Source organism: Apiospora hydei, assembly GCF_038363865.1.
Source record: "Apiospora hydei strain CBS 114990 chromosome Unknown utg000007l_segment0_segment0, whole genome shotgun sequence".
Classification (NCBI taxonomy): domain Eukaryota; kingdom Fungi; phylum Ascomycota; class Sordariomycetes; order Amphisphaeriales; family Apiosporaceae; genus Apiospora; species Apiospora hydei.
In genome coordinates this window covers 3,341,998-3,361,961 of record NW_027117366.1, presented here as the reverse complement: position 1 = coordinate 3,361,961, position 19,964 = coordinate 3,341,998, and the positions used below count along the sequence as shown (strand labels likewise).

The 19,964-nt window shown below is 53.4% G+C and overlaps 7 protein-coding genes across 7 annotated transcripts; 4 read left to right on the top strand and 3 right to left on the bottom strand.

Annotated features, from left to right (window-relative positions):
* Window positions 1-1,617: 1,617 nt before the first annotated feature.
* On the top strand, window positions 1,618-3,255 carry PG997_010170 (uncharacterized protein; the record flags this gene model as incomplete). The annotated part of the gene is made up of 1 exon (XM_066814485.1): window positions 1,618-3,255. The coding sequence occupies one exon, from the start codon at window positions 1,618-1,620 to the stop codon at window positions 3,253-3,255; it is 1,638 nt and encodes a 545-aa protein (XP_066666447.1).
* Window positions 3,256-3,355: 100 nt separating this feature from the next.
* PG997_010169 (uncharacterized protein) lies at window positions 3,356-4,075 on the bottom strand (the record flags this gene model as incomplete). The annotated part of the gene is made up of 2 exons (XM_066814484.1): window positions 3,356-3,624; window positions 3,910-4,075. 2 exons carry the CDS (start codon window positions 4,073-4,075, stop codon window positions 3,356-3,358), a joined length of 435 nt encoding a protein of 144 aa, XP_066666446.1.
* A 2,283-nt stretch (window positions 4,076-6,358) lies between these two features.
* PG997_010168 (uncharacterized protein) lies at window positions 6,359-8,057 on the top strand (the record flags this gene model as incomplete). The annotated part of the gene is made up of 2 exons (XM_066814483.1): window positions 6,359-7,841; window positions 7,936-8,057. The coding sequence occupies 2 exons, from the start codon at window positions 6,359-6,361 to the stop codon at window positions 8,055-8,057; spliced, it is 1,605 nt and encodes a 534-aa protein (XP_066666445.1).
* A 1,094-nt stretch (window positions 8,058-9,151) lies between these two features.
* PG997_010167 (uncharacterized protein) lies at window positions 9,152-10,358 on the top strand (the record flags this gene model as incomplete). The annotated part of the gene is made up of 2 exons (XM_066814482.1): window positions 9,152-9,969; window positions 10,085-10,358. The coding sequence occupies 2 exons, from the start codon at window positions 9,152-9,154 to the stop codon at window positions 10,356-10,358; spliced, it is 1,092 nt and encodes a 363-aa protein (XP_066666444.1).
* A 1,091-nt stretch (window positions 10,359-11,449) lies between these two features.
* On the top strand, window positions 11,450-12,784 carry PG997_010166 (uncharacterized protein; the record flags this gene model as incomplete). Its single annotated transcript, XM_066814481.1, has 1 exon — window positions 11,450-12,784. One exon carries the CDS (start codon window positions 11,450-11,452, stop codon window positions 12,782-12,784), a length of 1,335 nt encoding a protein of 444 aa, XP_066666443.1.
* Window positions 12,785-13,416: 632 nt separating this feature from the next.
* PG997_010165 (aspergillopepsin-2) lies at window positions 13,417-14,317 on the bottom strand (the record flags this gene model as incomplete). Its single annotated transcript, XM_066814480.1, has 2 exons — window positions 13,417-13,819; window positions 13,899-14,317. The coding sequence occupies 2 exons, from the start codon at window positions 14,315-14,317 to the stop codon at window positions 13,417-13,419; spliced, it is 822 nt and encodes a 273-aa protein (XP_066666442.1).
* Window positions 14,318-16,498: 2,181 nt separating this feature from the next.
* On the bottom strand, window positions 16,499-17,764 carry PG997_010164 (uncharacterized protein; the record flags this gene model as incomplete). Its single annotated transcript, XM_066814479.1, has 3 exons — window positions 16,499-17,024; window positions 17,392-17,496; window positions 17,559-17,764. 3 exons carry the CDS (start codon window positions 17,762-17,764, stop codon window positions 16,499-16,501), a joined length of 837 nt encoding a protein of 278 aa, XP_066666441.1.
* Between the last annotated feature and the right edge of the window lie 2,200 nt (window positions 17,765-19,964).

The window sequence follows — 19,964 nt, the reverse complement described above, 5'->3', positions numbered from 1 at the left end:
CCAGCTTTTGGTCTTCCGTCAAGCTTACCAAGCGTCATTAAAAGACACTTGCCAGAAAGGGGGTAAGAGCAAGTCCTTGTTAGTCAGTTTCCTCACCGAAAAGATTATTGCTAACTCAGCTATCTTTCTTCATGGTTCACATACGATAAGGTCTTCTTGCGGATGGTTGCCTCCGTACACCGCCTGAGGCTATCTGCCTCGACTGCCATATTCTACAAATCAGATATGGCAGGACCATTCACGCGCTCTTACTTGAAAGTAAAGATGGGAACGTATGATGAACCGAGTAAGCTCCCAGTACGACCAATCTAGGTCCTAACCCCAGTCTTGTGCTGTATCGGAGATGATTAGACCAGCATCTTTGAATCTACATTTACACATGAAATGGCTGGAAACGCTCTATCTCATATACGTGAACTATGTCTAAATGCACTTCTCCGACAGTGAATTGTGGGATAAAGTTTAAGTTGGAAGGTTTCTTATTTCAGAGTCAATACCTGTTATGCGACACTGAGGGTTGTTGAACTCGCTTCCTTTCCGCTTTCACCCCTGCAGAAACCATAAAGGCTATGGGACGCCATGTCCTGGAATATTAGCATTGCTAGGCATATTGGAGCTGCAGCTGAGATAGGGAAAGAGTGCAGAGAAGACAAAATAAGGCAAGACCCTGCTGGATGTTACAGTATCTTATTACTCTTTAGTTGCACTGGCTGCCAAACACCACGACAAGGACATAGTGTCGCAACATCGATACTGGGCAATCGTGGCGTTTTTGACATGGTGGCTGCCAAAGCACGTGGCAAACACGTGGAATGAGAGACTGCGACCCGCGCTGGGGAAGGGAAGGCAGCCGCCGAGGCCTAGCCAGGGGGTTACATTTTTCCTGGACTGAGCAGTCCAATCACGACCAGTGGCTGCCGCGGAGTCGAGGCCTGGGTCGCTTACGTGTCGATCAGGAACGTACGTTCATTGTTCAATCTCTGGCATGACATGGGATAATCCCATCGTATTCTGTTATTGGGAATGCGACAGCTCCGTTTGGTTGGCTAACGTCCCTTTTTCATCTTTTTTTTGTGAGAGGTGTCGATGCCGTTGGGAAGGGTAGGAGTGGGATTTTGTCCCACGGTTGAGCCACGATAAGCGCTGTCAGCCACGCACTGTCCTTCGGGCCACTACGTCACTGCAAACCCATGACGGCCAGGCACGGGCACAACCATGCGTGCAAGGTAAGAACACCATTAAAGTTGACATTTGTTGACTTGACACGAGTGAAACTGATTGATTTCTTACCTAGGTAGAAAAACGAAGGTGTGATTTCAGGATTCGCGATATCCTGCATCACCTGTAAAAAGTATTTTGATGAGCATTGCGAACCGTGTTTCCATTGGCGACGGTTTCCTTTCTTGTGCCTACTTGACAACATAGCGTTCGCGAGCGTCCGCCACACCGTTTAATCTGGAGATTCCGGCCGAACTGAAGCCTGAACCAGAACCAGAACCAGAACCAACCGGAGTGCTGAATTTGCATCGACACATGCACATACCTTCCCTTGGCCGTCGCATTTGAAAGTGGGCGCCCTCTCTACCATACTTTCCCCGCGACAGAGCTCCAGCCGTTATGCTCGGAACCTCCTTGCGCGAGCTGCTCTTCATCCGATTATGCATCGTCCTCCTACAATACGGGACCCTGATCCTCCTGGCCGGCCTGGCCGCGGCGGCGGCGCTCGGCGGCTGGGATGCGCTGGCCCACCCCGTGAGTAAGGTGGCCCTTGGCTACGTCGTGCTGGACGCACTGTACTACTTTTTCCTCTGGATCCCCTACAACCGGCGCCTGTGGGACGAGGCAGACCACCCGCCCCCGCTGTCCCCCGAGGACCGCCGCGCCCTGTTCCTGCGCTGCGACGAGAACGTGCCCGACTTCGACCGGTACCTGCGCCTGTGGTTCCTGGGCGCGGACCCGGCCGAGATCCGCCGCGACAACGTCCGCGACTTCATCCTCTGGGCCTTCTTCGACCGCCGCCCGGGCGCCGAGTCCGCGGACGAGGCGGCCGAGTGCGCGGGCTACCTCGACATCATCGAGCAGCGCCTGGGCCATGAGCTGGAGCCCGGCCGTGGCAGCGCGCAGAGCCTGAGGTTGACGTTTGACTCGATCGAGACGCGGTACCGCTCCTTCATCTGGTACATACTTATCTGGATCGTTGACCTCGGCACGCACGTCCAGCTCGCATGGCACGGGTTCGAGTACCACGCCCTACCTGCCGCCAAGTTCGCCTCGGTCCTGCCGCCGCGGATGCAGAGCTTCTTCGCCCGCAACAGGTCGGCCTCGGGCGAGCTGAGCTACTGGCACCGCCCGCACACGGCCAAGGGCAAGAAGCCCATCGTGTTCCTGCACGGCATCGGCGTCGGACTGTGGACGTACGCCTCGTTCCTGTCCAGCCTGGGCAAGCACGTCGACAGCCAAGGTGAAGCCGGCGACGACGAGGGCGAGGTCGGCATCATCGCGCTCGAGATCATGCCCATCTCGTTCCGGCTGACCGCGGCGCCGCTGGGCAAGCTCGACTTCCTGGACGAGATGGCGCGCGTGCTGGCCGCGCACGGCTGGGGTGAGTTCGTGCTCGTCACGCACTCGTACGGGTCGGCGCTGGCGACGCACATGCTGCACTCGCGCGAGCTCGGCCCGCGGGTCGACTCGGTCGTCCTGGTCGATCCGGTGACCATCCTGCTGCATATGCCCGACGTCGCGTACAACTTCACGCGGCGCCGGCCGCGGGGCGCCAACGAGTGGCAGCTCTGGTACTTTGCCAGCACGGATCCGGGGACGGCGCACACGTTGGGACGGCACTTTCACTGGAAGCAGAATATCATCTGGAAGGAGGAGCTGGTTGCGAAGGATAACGACAGGGCGTTTGAGATGAACGGCAACGATGGGGCTGCCCACCGGGGAGGCGAAGGACGCAAGAGGCGGCAGCGCAATGTCGCTGTGTGCTTGGTGGGGCGGGATCTTATTGTCGACACCTTGAGCGTGGCGCGATACTTGGCAAAGAACGAGGATTGGCTTCCGGGGCTTGGGGATCCGGACCGCGCTGAGGCTGACAATACTCTTGATGACATGCATAAGAAGGCAGGGTATGATCACCTCGAAAAGGACGGGATCGAGCTCCTGTGGTTTGATGGATTGGACCATGCGCAGGTGTTTGATGATCAGAAGCATTACGACAAAGTCAAGGCGGTGATTCATCGATACTGCTCCAAATGAAGAAAGCAAGACACGGTCGGTCTTGAAGAGGAGAGAAGAGATGAATTAGAGAAACAACTGTCATTTTACTTTTTAGCAGGCGATAAAATTATAGATTGAATTATTCATGTGCTTCCGCATCTTCTTCCGTAGAAGATTTCTTCGCCTCGTCACCGCCCCAGTCCGTGAGCCAGAAGACCAGAGGCTCCGGGCCGTTGCGGATGAGGATCCAGACGAGGTCCTCGTCCGTGTCGTTGATTTCCTGGTGCTCCGTCCAGGGCGGGACGAAGGCGAAGTCCCCGGGCGACAGCTCGTGCTTGACCAGGTCTCCTTCGCTGCCCGGGTTGGTCATGAGGATGCCCGTGCCGGAGGCGGCGTAGATGATGGTGTCTTTCCTGGGAGTCAGCTCGAGTCTACGTACATTCACGTCCAATGTAAGGAGGATGGGGGTTTCGCGCCTGCACTTACCTTGCTCGCCGTGGTGGTGGACGGCGGAGGCGCATCGCGCTTTTGCGGTTAAGACTAGACAGAGAGATTATCTAGCGCAACGAACACAAAGTATCATGCCAAGTTCTGAATGCCGCGAAACCCACAAGAAGTGCGACACAAGGGAATAATAGAGGCGGATAGGTTTCTTGTGACACCAGGCTGGAATAGGGGGCCGATCCGACTCACCGGTTGCACACATCTTGTCGCTCTTGCCGACAATGGCACCCTGGCGGACCATGCCGGGATGGCTGCTCGTCGCCCGCTGGGCCTCGAGATCTTCGGCCTTGGTGACATGGACGGCCGAGGGCAGGATCATCGGGAGGATGTCGGGTAGTAGGCTGAAGATCGACATTTTGTGAGGGTAGGTGAGATGTAAGTATGGATCTTGGGGGTTGGGAGGGTCGTCCCCAATTGAAAGCTGTAATACCCCACGGGAAAATAGTGGAAGCTGGAGAGACCGATAGAAATGCACCAGCGGATAAGAAATTCGATAGAACGATTTCGTTAGTGGGCAAACATGAGTCAATGCAGATAATCGTGGTCTTGAATAGAACAAATTAGGTATAAATGAAGCATTCATTGACAACAGTACAGAAAATTGAGATTTTAATGCCGCCGCTCTTGTTTCCCAGCTATGTTAGGCTTTGTGCATGACATCGCGGTGAGTTTTTGCAGTCAGGTAGGTATGCTGAAGGCATGGCCGCTATTGCAGGTTCGGGCACCAAAAGAACGAGTGATTAGCGCTGTGAAAAGCTGCCAGAAGCGCTGTGGCAGAACGTGTCCACGTCATGTTGTGGTCTGTGCTCGCAGCATGCGTCTGGACCTCGTCCAGGACCAACATCATCTTCCAAGTACGCAGGCAGCCTTTGTATGCACCGAAGAATCAATGTTGAAAAGGATATGAGAATGATATGGTATACATATAGCGTAGTCGGGCAAAGCAGTATCTATGTGTGTAGATGTCTGAGGCAGTATGGAAAAGGGAGGAGGTAAATGGTGCCGGTGTTGATAGCTCAGATGCAGGCCAGATTCGATCAGGGTCCATTCACCCGGCCTGTCGGGGATTTTTGTCTCACTGAGTGCGCTGTTTCAGCCAAGCATGCAATGCAGAGTAAGGCTGCTTTCCACCTTCTGATTCTGGTGCAAACATCGCCCTTGCCTGGTCACGATGCTCTTTCCCCTTCTCAACCTCCGGATTGTGCACTAAGCTTGCGTCTTCACGCCAAGCCGACAGGACCTTTTGTAGCGGATGAATCGTCGCAGCCTGTACTCCAAGAGGAATGTCGCTACCAGAGCAGAGATAGCCTTACTGTACTGCGCTGATGCGTGCAATGTGTGGTACATGCTTCTCCGTGCACAATTCGAGCTACTCACAGTTCAAGACAGAAGCTAGGAAAAGGCGAAAAGTCTATGTCCCGTTAGTCGACTTTCTATATCGAGCAGACATCCATGTATCGAGAGCCTAAAACAATTCGAAGCCCACACTGACCTTAGGCACCAGACCCCTCAATTCCAGCATTCATCAGCAAGGAGTCAAAGCTGCTGATAAGAACCCAAGATCTAAACATCGTCACTTTAGGTAGGTGGTTAGAAGATAAAGATGTTCTGTCTCATTCGTGTCAGCAGTGTTCGACTAATGCCACGAAAAGAGACACCCTTCAAGCACCGAGTTCGGCGGGTCGTCGCAAGCCTTGGCTGCCCCTCCAGGTTTGGGCTTATTTCCTGGACGCTGACCACCGACCGAGGTTTGATTCACACTGCAGCAGCTACGTGATAAGGAAGAATCCACGATAAAGAGCTTCTTGATCAGGATCCAATAGAGACCATCGGCCGAGCCCCAAGAAGATACCGTTCAAGCATCGTGAATCGCAGCCACGGACAGCGCATTCCACCTGCCCTGACGGGCGTCTAGTGGCTCCCCGCGATCTCCGTAACGCATGTGGAACCTCGCTACCGATCTCCAACCAAGCCCAGCAGCAAAGCTCCTAGCAAAAGAGTCCAGACTTCAGTGGGCTTGGCTGGCAACTGGCTGGAGATGTTGACCCCTTCGGTACTGTACTGCATGTACGTAGGTAGGCGGGGGCTTTGGCTACCAGCTCCCAAGCTCTACACTAAAAGTAAACAATAAAGCTGTGCATGTCTTCCCGACTGAAGAGCTGCGGTCGAACATGTTTCATTTTGTCATCTTGCCACATCTCAAGAACACAACTGATTAAGCTGTTGTCATCACTACTCTCATCAAGTCTGGCTGACATCCAATTCGATCGATTACCTGGGGAAGTCCATCGACATTGACGCCACCACTTTTGGCCGCCAGCGTATCGCTTTCCAGCCAGCAAATCCACGGGGATCCGCTTTCGGACCAACGCTGAGCCCGATTGAGACCATCCAACTCGACTTCGATTCGTCACTGCGGTCTGGCTTATCCCTTTTCTCCCCAAGCAGGCGCATCTCGGTACACCCCTTATTACCGTGTGTTAATGATCCGATGCATCCATGTCAGCCTGAATAACTCGGTTTTCTCTGGCGGGCAGTCTTCTTTCGCCCGTTGAGGAATCTGGGAGTTTTCTCCGCAAATCCGCTCCTTGGCCACCATCAAGCCGTGAAGTGAGTGCATCGCTGCAAACGAGGCGCCATGTCAACAGCAACGGACACAACGGACGCAAATGCAGGCCGCCGAGGTCTCATCACTGGATCCAGGTATGCAGGCATCAACCCGGAGTACGAGGACAGCGTCTCGGCTGTGAAAGATGCATCAGACAACGGCCTGCGCTACCCCGCAAACAACCACAATAGCGCCCTCGACGACGTTGCCACCCAGGAACCTACCATGCCTGACGCCGTGCTGGCTCCCGAGTCAAATCCTGGAAGTGGCGATGTGTTGCAGTTACCGCCAGAGCTCATCGATGCAATCCTGAGTTACCTCTCGCCGGTGGAGCTGGCGGTGGCCACGCAGGTGTGCCGGAAGTTCCACCAGCACGCCGACACTGACGTGCACTGGCAAAGGCATGTCCAAGCAAATGTCCCAGGCAATACGATCACATCGCCATATCCCTTCGAATCATTCCGTGAGCTTTATATATGCCATGACCCCTACTGGTTCATCCCCCGAAACAAGGTTTGGTTCTCCGACCGCGGTCTGCCTGGTCAGATGATCGTGGTCCAATACGACCAGCGGCGCGGCGTCATCGAGGGGTACCAGATCATCGCCATCAGCAACAAGGATGATAACGAGGCATGGATCGCCGATTCCGACGTTTTCATCCACCACTTCGACCCCAAGGTGCGGCTGCACCGCGACAAACCCGTCATCAAGTTCAGCCCCTTGGGCCGAGTCAACCTGGTGCGCAGCGAGTCCGGGTCCAGCTCGTTCGCCCCAAAACACCAGTTCTTTTCGGAACAGCAGATGCACATGAACCACGGCTCGGACCCGCGGCTGAGTAACATCATCCTCGCCAAGGATCTCACCGAGGACATGCTGCGCGACGTCATGGTAGAGGACTGGCCGTACGGCTTCGTCTGGCCCCCGCCCACCATCCCCGCGTCGCGCCGCGTCCACGGGCAGGCATCGGGGATCATGCCGATCCAGACGTACCGCCCGTGTCGCTCGTCGCCTTCAATATGGAAGCCGAGCGCCCGCTCCGAAATCTCTGAGCAGTGCTTCCGCTTGCGGCAGTGGATGGAAATGGGACCGCCAACGTTGGGGGTTCACCTGGGCGAAGAACTGGTGACCTACTCCACCATAGACCCTGCACTCTACACGCCGACCAAGGAGAGGCCGTGGCGCGGCATCTGGGTCGGGGACTACAGCGGGCACGGCTGCGAGTTCCTACTGCTCAACCAGCCCGACGAGGAAGAGACCAATACACCACTGGAGCGCATTGAGGGAGAAACAGATGCACAGTACGAGGAGCGGTTCTTGAAAGAGAGGGTATATAAGGGTCGGCTGGAAGCTATCAAGCTAACCGGCGACCCCAATGTGCCGCGGGGCGAGTACACCTTCATTGCCAAGGACCTGGGCGAAGCGGGCTTCGTGGATATCGCCCAGGAGCATCCGTTCGAAGGCGCGCGGGTTGTTCAGAGTACAGGTCACATAGCGCATACCGGATTCTACAATGGTGAGTTGCCCTCTCTTTACTGCGATAACGCTGATATGCGGGTGAAATCCGATAAGCGAGCCCATCAAAGCTGACTACTGACAACGATGCTTAGATAAATACATGGAATCCCAGCTCATTCTGATCTCGCACAATCGGCTGGCGCAGTTCTGGGTGGATTTCGGACACATCAGCTTCTTTGAGCGCGTTGATGTCGACAGCTTTCTCAAACCGTGAAAGGGAGCTTAGCGCGCGACCAATACTACATAACTTGTGTCGTGACTCTTGTGCTGGTACACAATGTCTCACTGTGGAACAATAGCTTGGGCCAATTAGGACCAATAAATACACTGGCTGGACAAATCTCAGCTCTGTATCATCAAAAGGACATACTTACCTACATAGGTACATACTAATGAACTCGAAGATTGTGTTGCAAAAAGGGTTTTGGTGGTGACAGAGAAAGATCGCTTAGATGCATAGCACTCATTGTGTAGAAGAGTCTCAATGTCGCAGTACTTGGGAGCCAGTAAGAAAGAGTCCCCCCGCAATCTTTGAGAGCCCTGATGGTGGGTTGGCGGGGTCGAACTGTTCTGTTTCTTTTCCGGTTCATGCTACGCTACTTCAATGTCAGCACCGTCTGACTGAACTGTCGCACTTCCGATAAGTCTTCATTAGTTGCTGACTGGTGTCACATGCTCACATGAAAGGGCACCGACTAGATGATAATGATAGGCAATCGCGGCTAAGATTATGTGCCTGTCATGGTGCTTGGTGGTTGAGGCTTGAGGACGGAAGCGAAAGCGGGCCACCATTTCCCACGTTTGGTGGTGGTCCGAGCTTGCAAATTTCGACGTCATCAAAGAAGGAGACGAGAAGGATGAAGACCCTTTTTTTTCGTCTTTGTACGTACTAATAACCGCGGAATCCTTCCTACCCCCAGGAACCAGCTCGCTGGTACCATCTCATCTCCCCTCATCCCTGTTCTGCCATTTCTTGGTCGCATCTTTAAATATATTCTAGATTGTTCTCCTGTCTGGAAGACCTCTTATTCTTCACTCCGGACGGCTCATCGCTCGTGTTCAGCAAAAGACCTCATTGCTTGAGACCTCTCCTGTTCCAGGCACTGAAACCCGACAGCAGTTCCCCCGGCAACTTGCTTTTAAGCTTAGATCCCCCATAGATCTTCTCCGGGTCGCTGATCCCTCCACGCTTACTCAACTGCCCAGCCCTCCATCGCTCCACAGCAAGTGCTTGCGTACGGTAACACTCACTTGCCGACCTCCCGCGACCTCACGTCCGCCGGCTTTTCTACTTGTCGCTTCTCAGAAATGGCCGCAGAGAAGTACATCCTGCGGGTGACGGCAGGCTCGAGCTACGATGTCGACACCCACGAAGTGGTCCCTGTCAACTCGCCCGTGCCGCTGAAGGTCTCCAACGACTTCATGGACGTCGAGCTCAACGTGCGGGTGCAAAACTACCGCGGCCTGCCCAGGAACTCGCCGACTACGTCTACCTACTTCTCACAGCCGCCTCATGACTACAACAAGGACCAGTACAGTATATCGTTCCGCTTCACCCCCAAGAAGCCGGCCGCCTCCAGTGCTGCAGAGACGTCCTCGGAGGAGGAAGACGATGAAGAGGACGACGAGGATGCCGCCAAGCAACCTCCAAACGGCATCTCGGCTGCTGATCTTCAGTGGGGCAACGACTTTGATCATCCTATCCGAGACCGCTTGCCGCCGGGATTCAACACGGCCATGGGTATTGTGAAATGGTGGATCGATCCTGGTCTGGATGGCGACGCTTATGCCGACGAGCCCTACCTGTACGGCCATGCGCTCTCCTCCTTCAACAGCGTGCATGTAGGCCAAGGCGAGAACGATCCCGAGAAGGGCGGGCTTTGGTTCGATGAAGGCGGCGACGAGGAGGGTCTGGCCGCGCGAAAGGTCATCGGCGCCCCCGACGGCGCGAAACAGCGCATGAAGTGGGCGCTCCGGGCCGACAGCAAGGAGAAGTGGGTGTTTGAGCACGGCAAGACCTACGGTGTCGACTTTTACAATCCCTATTTGGACTTTGGCGACTTCAGCCTGAAGCTGCCAGGTTTCACTCTGCCCATCATGAAGTACTGGGATGGGCAGGGCCTGAGGTGAGTGTGGTATACCCCTTCCCGAAAAACACTTACGTTTTGATATTTTTGGAACTCGTCATTCTCAACTCAACTTTCCTCCCAGGTCCAATCCGAAACGCTCACATCGCCTTAGATATGTACTCCGGAACAAATCCACCGGCGATACCTATCTGGTGGTGCTCTTCACGCTCTACCTCAAGGAGGATGTGAACGAGGACGGGTCGCTGAAGCCCGAGGCGTTAGCGAGTCATACGTCGCATCAAACAGGGGAGGCTCCTGCCGAGCCCAGCAAGGCGGCGGACGAGCCGGAGGACGAAGTGGCGCTGGAGGAGGCGCGGAAGAAGCTGGAGGGGCTGGACACTGGTAAGGATACCAAGGGCGACAGCAATGATGACGAGGTGGATTGAGACGTTCGGCCATCAACGCCTCGATCTACTCAGTGCAACCTGGGCGAGGGGTGTTCTAATAACCCCTTTACCTGCCGAGGGTAAGCATCTCGTCTTTCTCAACGATGCCGATATAAATTCTAGGGGAGACATGGAAAAGAGGACACACATTTTTCAAGACGTTGAAGCTGGATTTGGTGACTCGAATAGAGTTACATAGAATTAATGATTGGGCAGTCCATCACTTAAAACCTTTGCTAAGACTCAGCCCTATGGCCCACACTGTTCATTATCCCGCTGTGAAAAGATGAAGATTAGGGTACTGCGCAGCGGCTACCCCGGACTTTCTCGAAAGGAATATGCGCACCTTTGGGGAAGGCTTGCGATAGAGTTAAGCATGGTGAGCTGGTTTTTGTTAGCCCTTATCAAGTCCGCATCGATTCTGGCCCCTAATTGCTTCTAGTGCGTAGGCCAGATGGATAAACCCTCGAGCGTACTTGGTACGTTCCGCAGTCAACGCATGTCGGAGGCAGAGGACGTAGTGGGAACATCGTGAGTTCTGTCAAAGCTTGTCTAGCATTGGCTCCTGAAGTCACCTTCGCCGAAACATGGATAGCGAAACCAAGCGCGGGTGGTATCCGCACATGGCACCGCCGATACGTCCTGCCATGGAGATGGGCCAGGTGAGTATGTATACACTTAAGTAACGGTGGTTTGAGTTTGAATCTCCCTCGTCCCCAGCCAAATTCAACCACCCAAGCGCACTGAACTCTATGGAGGGGAGTGAACAAAATGATGGAGAAGAAAAAAGAGCTCTCCTTTCTCCGATGGCCTTCCACATCGGTATATTACAGGACAAGTTTCTCTGCCCTAAGTTTAATTTATTTTCTCCCTCTCATCTACTAGTTCTCCCCGTCGCTTATATCTTCTCCCATACAGTCCGCCAGGTCCTTTCTCTCTCCCTCCTCTTCTCGCAGGACGAAGCAGCAACCTCGCGCTAGTCTCCCCAACGGCCTACAGGTTCGCGGCCAACAACGTAACCTCCCTCCGCAGACAACGACAGAATCAAGACAGGACAAGGCAAGACAAGCCAAAAAAAGGAACAACCAACCATGCCTCCCATTGATCCTCGCGGCCAGCACAAGGGCAAGCGAGAAAAAATTTGCCTGGGAAACCTTTGCGTGGACTTTCACATTACCCCAGCTGCTGCTATTGCTACTATGCAGCCCGAGGAGGAAAGCGTCGCCGAGGAGAAGGACGGACTGCTCATGTACCCTGAAGACCCCGACTGCAAGATTAGCCTGGGGGACCTTTGCCTGAACTCTCACCCTGCCCCAGCTGCTGCTGCTGCTGACTCTCCTCCTAACCACGAGGAGACGGCCCCTCCTGCTGCCGTGTCGTCCGGGGAAGCCGTGGTCGTGGAGCGGCGCTTTATCCCGCCTCACTGTGGCGATCCCGACGGCAAGCCCGACCCCAGTTGCCCCTTTGATCACGCCCGTCTGCGCAACAACGGCACCCGCCATGGCGAAACCCAGGAGGTAGCCGCCGAGGGCACGGAGGAGGGAGAGATGGAGGAACAGGCCCTCATCCCGCCCTTCTGCAAGGATCCCGAACACCAGGACCACCGCCTGTGCCCCGGCGGTCGTGTTGAGCCGATCGACCACAACCGCCCACCATCGGCCCTGAAGATGATGTTCACGCTCTACCCGAACATCACCACCACCACCGCCCCGACGACCCCTACTCTCTCGCGGGTGGACAACGGCGACGCCGCCGCCAGCGCCAACGCCACCACCACCGTCGACCCCAATTACAAGATCAACCAGTGGGAGTATGACGGGCGGTCCATGAAGTGGGCCATCTGCTTCCTCGGCGCCTTCGGCCTCTTCGCGGCCGTCGTCGTGTTCCGCGACTTTCGGCGCAAAAAGTTCTCCTGGTTCCCGATGCCCTGGGACAAGCCGGTCCTCAACGCCGTCGCGAACAAGTTATACCGCTGCAAGGACAAGGTCCGCGGCCTCTTCTCCAAGGGCAAGGGCAACAATGACGAGGAGGGCCAGCAGCAGCAGCAGCTCTCCGAGAAGGGCCAGGGCCAGGCCGCCGCCGCCGCGGCCGGCGGCGTCACCGTCGTCGCTACCCCCGCCACCCCCGCCGCCTCCAGCTTCTACGGCACCTCGGCCGCCCCCTCGGCCCCCTCCGTGAGCCCCTTCGACGCCGCGCGCCAGATGGAGGACGGCGCCGCCAATGACAACGGCAGCGGCAGCGAGGGCGAGGCCACGCTGAGTGAGAATGTCGGCGTCCTGGCTAACTATAACACGCCTGCTGCTCCCGCTCCCGCTACCACTACCGCCGGTCCCGCCGCCGCCGAGAACAACGGAGAACCGCCTGCCGTTCCTGCGGCTACGTTCGCCCGCCCGCCTAGGCTTCCTTCCCTGTACGTTGAAAAATAAATATGGTACTGTAGGTGGCTCGCCACCCAAGTGCTGAGAGCCGCTGCACTGCTGCTGCTAGCTTTATTCATCACCGAAGAGAACATATGGCTGACTGGCGACTTTTTAATAAACAGGGATGCTGAGAATAGAAACTCTGGACACTCGCTTGGCCATGCGGTGCTTTCTTCTCTGGACCGACCATAGGAAGTGCTGCTGATGAGTTGAAACATGCCGCCGACGGTGGACTGACCCACTTGCCGGTACCATACCGTCCTGCGCATATGTAGTCGTCGGTGTTGGCGTTTAGGGGGTTGGGGGAAGGAAGTAAGAAGGATTTGGGGATTTCTTACTTACCCAGTCACATTCGCTATTTGGATACCATACGCTCATTTTCTTTCACTTTCGATACATTTCTCTAGGTCACTACTTAACAATAAAGTAAAATAAAAAAACCCGTCGTAGGCAAGAGTGCATGAATTTGATTGATCTTGAAATCACAACTGTCGAAAGATAAGATCAACGCTAGATGCTACGTCCGTCTACTTCCACTTGTATCATCTCACCGGCATGTTCCTCGTCAACCCTGAGATTGATGTGCAACCAAGTCTGCTCCCAACGCTGGATACCGACGGGTAAGCACACTCCCTCCCTTAACCAATGTACCGGCAGTACACCGACGACGACCCCGACGTCCCGCAGTCCGTCAACACCTTACTCCCCTGCTGGATATCGATAATCGTCGCCCCGTTGACGCCCACGGTCCCGCCGCCGCTCCGCGCCGACGCGCCCGTGAAGGTGACGGTGCCGAAGTTGGCGAACGGCACGAGGCTGCCGCCCGACTCGAAGTCCTCGACGATCCACTCCGCGTTGGTCTCGCACAGCGCCGCCGACTGCGCCGAGAAGGTGTGCGTCGCCGTCTTGCCCGTCGACTGGTTCTCGATCACCGCCGTGCCGCCCGTCTTGCTGTTCGCGGTGACGGTCATGGTTACGGTGTCGCCCGCTTTGATCGAGATGCCGTCGAAGTTGTAGGCGTAGTCGGGGAACCACTCGTACCTGCCGCTCAACATGTTAGTCAACTAGCTTTGGTTCAAACCCCACAGAAATGAGAGAAATAGACATAGTGTGTACATACCAAGCGTCATACGAAACCTGCCCATTCGTGTACGTGAAGTCGATGCCCGTCTGCAGGATCGAGGTCGAGCACGTATCGCCATCGATGCCGACCCACGCCGACGCCGAGGACGCTTTGCCGCCCGCGCCCGAGCCCGCCTTGGGCATCGGGACGACGATGGTGCCCGTCACGGTCGTGTAGCCGCTGCCGATGAGGACCGCGCCGGCCCAGTTGCTGCTGTACTGGACGTGGCTGTTGTTGCCGTTGGACGAGGCGTTGATGCCGTCGGCGGGGATCAGCGGGTGCGAGCCGAGGATGCGCGGGGTGGCGGCGGCGCGCTTGGCGGCGAGGCGGGCGCGGCGTTGCTCGGTGAGAGGGGCGGCGAGGACGAGGTGGGTGAGGGCGCTGAGGAGCGCGGTGAGGGTGGTGATGAATCTCATGATGACGGGGGACAAGTGGTGACGACGAGGTAGTGTTGAGATGGGCAGTGAGAACCTTCAATCGAAATTGGGTTGAATGGCCAGAAACGAGGAAGGTCAGACTGGATGCAGGCTTTTTCTCTTATACGAGCCGAGGTGTGTTTATTCAGATGGCAGTAACCTGAACCAACAGTGAAGAAAAGATCGGATTACGAATCAAATTTTCTGAGTAGGTGCAGATGCGCGCAAATAGTCACCTTCCCTTTTTGAAGGATAGTGTAGAAAAAAGACCGACCAGTTGCATTAGGGCATGCGCCTGATTCCAATGGCGAAGAAGTGATTGTTCGGGGGTGGTAGGCTGATAGATGGATGCAGTACAGATCCCATCTACCGGGAGTCGAAGCCTTGGCAGCCAATCAATCATGCGAGGTGTTCGATATTGGGGGTTGGATATCGTCCTCTGGAATAGCCGTTATCAGCATAAGGCTCGGCAGTCAATGATTGCCCACCACTACCACGCGGTTTGGGCAGGCTCCGGGGCCTCACATGTCGCGCGCATCCCTTCCGACGCCAGTTCAGAATAGGCAAGCACATACACGTAAACGCAACATTGTAGAACGGGGATCCGGCTGAGCTGGGTAGGCATTGCTATCACGTTGCACTTCGTGCCTTTGGACCATTCATTCTGAGGAAGGTGGAACCGTCATGGGATTAACAGGACACTGGTCAGTCGGATCCTCCACATAGAACTCGTCCTCAGAGAACACCGGGATTTGCAAAGACACATTGAGAATTCTGATGGTGAAAGGGCTGCCAAGGATTGCTAATCATGCATTGGGCACTGGGATATGCTGCCATGGGGGGCCAAGTCGAGGGATGCCTGGAGAGCCAGGGTGTCGTCACGCCTGGTACCGTCCAATTATGGGCCCAGGCAAGGGCGAATACCAGGCGAGGTGTTTGCGAGAGGGTCAACAGACTGGTGGGAAGCCAAGCAAGCCAAGACATGGCTCTTGATGATCGAGGTGGCGGGTAGGTGCTGTCGTGGTCGAAACAAGCTTTTTGGGCGATCAGGATGGAGAATGCCAAGATCTGGAGAGGTTCCGGGGCTTTATACCAGGGGCTGGGACGCCATTTCGTTTTCACTTTTGCCTTTATTGAAGTGCTTATTAGCGAGCTCGTGTTTTTGCTTCGTTTCTCCAACCTCTCTTCCTCTCTTGCCACGAGTCAAGTTGCAGCTGCCGCAGCATTAGGTGCAGACAAGCAAAGTACAGAGACGCAGTTAGGCTAAGATCGGATACCTAGATAATTTGCTGACTGCATGTAGTCCTATTGGATGGCCCCCGCACGAAGCGATTCGGGTAGCTGTTGATCCGGTCGTTTTTAACCGCCCATATGAGCTTTGCTGCCGGCAATGGCTCGACACTGCAATCGATCAATCAATAGGAAGCATGTCCGTTCATGGTAATGATCGCCGATGCCATTCCAAGCAGAGTAGCTACGTAGGCAAATATCGTTTCTCGTGAAGAACGTTCTCATGGGCTATTAAAGTGGTTGTTGTCTGCGTGGCCTTCGACGTCGACCAGAAGGTTGATAAGAAACGGAATCTAGATATCAACATCCCTGGCCAGAATTGACCGCATGCGGAAGGTGATTGATTACCACCCCTCGTTAGCTCCCGCATCGCGTCACATGCGTCGGTGCAAGGAAGTGCCAGCAGCAATGCAGTCGAGCAGGGTGCTGAGATTGAGGGGTACCTTCAAGCGTCGGCGCCCAGCAAATGAGCAGCATAATTGGCCACTCAATCGTTACAACGTTCAATCCAGAAGCATGATCGTGTCTTCTTTAAATGAATTTGGGCACATTTTCAAGTATTCGCTGCTTGCGTCTTTCGAGCCTACAGACAATATTTGGCGACAAATGTTGAGGGGTTCGGGGTGGCTGTGCGCCCAACAGCCACAGGAATGGCACAGGCCGCGTTCGAGTACCCCTGAATAACGGGGTTGTGGCTTCGTCGTCCTTTCGCCTTCCTCACCGTCTTTTACTCAGTAGTGTTTCCCACTAGAGAGATAACACTTCATGAAGTGACGCTTTCTATTTTTCTTTTCTTTATATCGCTTCTAGTCATACCAGTCACCTCTACTATCATCATATTTGCCACGATCCATTGCAAAGACCACACAAAGAAACCACCACGATGGACAGCTATCCATAGATATAACACAATGGTGTTCCGCCCAATGTATCCAGCAAGTCCTCAATCGGCTTGTTGTTATCCAAACCCATGACATCCAGCAGGTCACTGAGCTCCGCTGGCGGCGAGTCGGGCTCGCGCATCACCGTCCCGCCGGCGATCTTGCCCTTCTTCGCTGGATGCAAGGCCTGCCAGGCCCAGTAGACACGATCCAGCATAGCGTGATGGAGCCAGAACGCAGGGTCGTTGATAGAAGCGTAGATATCTGTGCCGTCGGCGCCCATTGAGAAGTGGCCGCTTCCATGCATGCCTAGAAAGGGCGGGTCTGGACGGGTGCCCTGAAGCTCGTCTTGAAAGAGCTGAACGTTATGAGACGCGTGGCCGACGGTGAGGTTGAGAAGATTCTCGGCGTTCAGGTTGCGGGAGGCGGCCATCGTGAGGTCGCGGCGTAGGCAGCGTGGGTTCCACTCAAATATGCTGCCGACAGGGGAAAGACCGTCCATACGAGGAGTGATAGGGCCGAGGTTGATGGTTAAGCTGTTTCAAAGTTAAGCGTCCGTCGCAAGTCTGGAACAAGAGCGTTGCTTACTTGAGAGGTCCTGATGTAACACATCAACCTTTTCCTGGAGGGAAATATATGGTGTTGCCACCACCCATGCTGCCATCATGGGTAAAATAGTCTCCGTCACCCCCAGACTCGTCGGACTTCCGTCAAAGACTGGGGACTTGCTAAGGTCATCGGTATACTTGAACCAGTTCCAGTACGGTTGATACCCGGTGTACCCGCACTCATCGCGGAGGCCTTTTCCCACAGATGAACGAAATAGCGGTGGTAAGTCAAAAGTTACCCGTTGAATGTATCACCGACGTTTTGTTGATATGTACAGCAACGAAATCGTCGTACCGATTCTTGTTGGCCCAACCGTACTGAGTCAATTTGGGAGGCGTATCTGCCAGGCACTGTACGGCCCTGATGTAGTCAAGCTTCTCTTGTTGGCCCAACTTTTCCCTACGAGACACCAAGTATCAGCAGATAGCATTGGGACTATGTCATATGATGTCTTGGCCTACCAGTCTCGGCGAATGTGAGCATTGCCAACAGAGCATTCGCTGCCTTGGCGCCTTGGCGTGCTCTTTTCGGCCTTGACGAGCGCCCCCATCGCTTCACTCTGGATCTGGTCCATGATGGCGTCGGCATCTTTGCCTTCATCAACTGTTGGCGCACCTGTGACTCCTGTTGCCAAGAGGGCGATCACAGCGGCAAGGGAGATGCGCATGTTGACTGGGCGGCTTCCGGGATCAACTAGAGATTGAGTGAATGAGATGAGTGCAGTGGGCCAGTGGGAAACAAACCACTTTAAATACGCTCATGATGACGGGACTGAGTTATAGAAAAGGATTCCTATATCATTAAATGAAGGTTTTCATTTTTCGACTGTTGCATGTCGGCAAGGACGGGTTCCAACAGAACCGCGACCCGAATATCATTCGCCGGATACATGCAAGGGGGGCTTGGCCATAGCCGTAGGGTTACATGGCGAGTAACACAGTCGCAAGAATTGGCAGGATTGAAGCAGATACTGTGGTGCTACTGAACCCGACTGGTTGGTTGAGCAGACCTTGAGGCTTTGAGATGCGGAGCGCCGTTCCAACGCTCATGATTGCCCTATTCAGTCTCGCATTTTGCAACCTTTCCCTCCAACCGGTTACGTCTCTCTTCGCCAGGAGCTCTGTCTCTCACTACGCATCATAGTGTTAGCAGACACACCAAAACAGTTCTTGAAGACGGTCACCGCGCCTTCGGCTGATGGATTTGGCGAAATTACCCGCGGTAACATTTGCTTCCTCATCCGCCAACTCTCGGTAAGTAAGCTTTGTGCTCAGGAACCTCCACTGGACCGATCCCATTTCTTATTCGGACTCTGAAAGTAAACAATCGTTTGATCAAGTTGATACATGTAAGATCGACAATATATGTACACTCCTCCTAAGCATGAGGTTAAACTACATCTATTTTGAGTTAAATCTTTTGGTGTATATTGTGTTTTGGACTAACAGAGTCTATCAATGTAGCCGGCCTTCTCTGCGCCCCCTTTCCTACGCTTCCCACCCCCTTTTCCGTCTAGGTTTATGCTTTTAAGCTTACCCCTCGGCCTTCTTGTCCGCTTTTTCGAATCTTTTTATTAACTCTTTTACTTAATTATCTTTATAACGTGGTTTACCACTGAGTCGGTTATATTACTTCGCCGGTTACTCTTTTTATTTCTCGACCCTTTATATAAATTAATTTAACCACAACGCTTAAAATTAATTAAAACTATTCGCTATTCGATTCCTCGCTTAATTCTATATCTTTTTTATATATTCGCGCATTGTAGCCTGTTTCGCCGCAGATCCCACAGCGCCTGCCGCCCGTCGCGCGCCTCTTCGACGAACCCCCATTTTCGCCTCTATTAGTCGCTAGACGCTTCCCTTTACCTTTTCGTCCTGCAGCCTTCGAGATTCCTCAATCGTAAGGGCTTTTCTAAGCTGGACTTGCGACTTTTTAGTTCTCCGGCGTTTTAAAAGGGCTAAATTAACCTTTTATAATATACGTATTTAATTCTTTATAAGGGTTATTTTATACACGATTATATATATATTTTTCGTTATTTAGTTTACCGTTTTAAAATTAGCGTTAAGGAGTTTTTTTAATAAATAAACACCTTTTTTTTAATATAAAAAAAGTGCTTAGTTATTTATTAAAGGTTAAACGGCGTTTAAGGGTCGTAAGTGCTAACCGTCCCCGAACGCGACGAGCTAAGTGTAAATATCCGGAGACGTATATTTAGCTTATTAATTACTTTATTAAGATTATGAGGTATTAAATTAAATACGCTAAATCTAGATTTAATATTAACTTCCGTGAAAATAATAAAATACGCGGCCTTAAAAACAATAAAGAACTTAAGCTTAATAATATAGTTTATAAAGGCCTTAATAAATAGCTCGATTTACTTCGAATAAGCACGCTTTAAAAGCGAATAAAGTGCTATATCGAAAGGTTAAAACAAGTGCGATAAATAAAGAGGCATATTAATAATAATAATATCGTTATCTTAGTAATATACCTCGAATTCGGCCGAAATATAGCTCTCGTGGCCGTCGAAAATTAAAAGGCGGTAGCGACCCTTCGTTTATAATCTAGTATATTTATCGAAGTACTTAATCTAGTTTAAGCTTATTTCGTTATTAATTTAACTATTAAAAGTTAGCTTAATTACTTAGTCGCCTAGTAAATCGGTTTCGCGGGACTAGTTTATAAGGTAATATTAGCTTTAAACGATTAAAAACGGCGAAATACACTAGCCTTATAAATTAATATATTTAATAGCTATTACTTATTCTCGATTATTAAACTAAACCGATTTCGCCTTCCTACGCCGATCGGCGCGTGTTACGACGAGGGTTAACCCGATTATACTTATTATAAAGCCG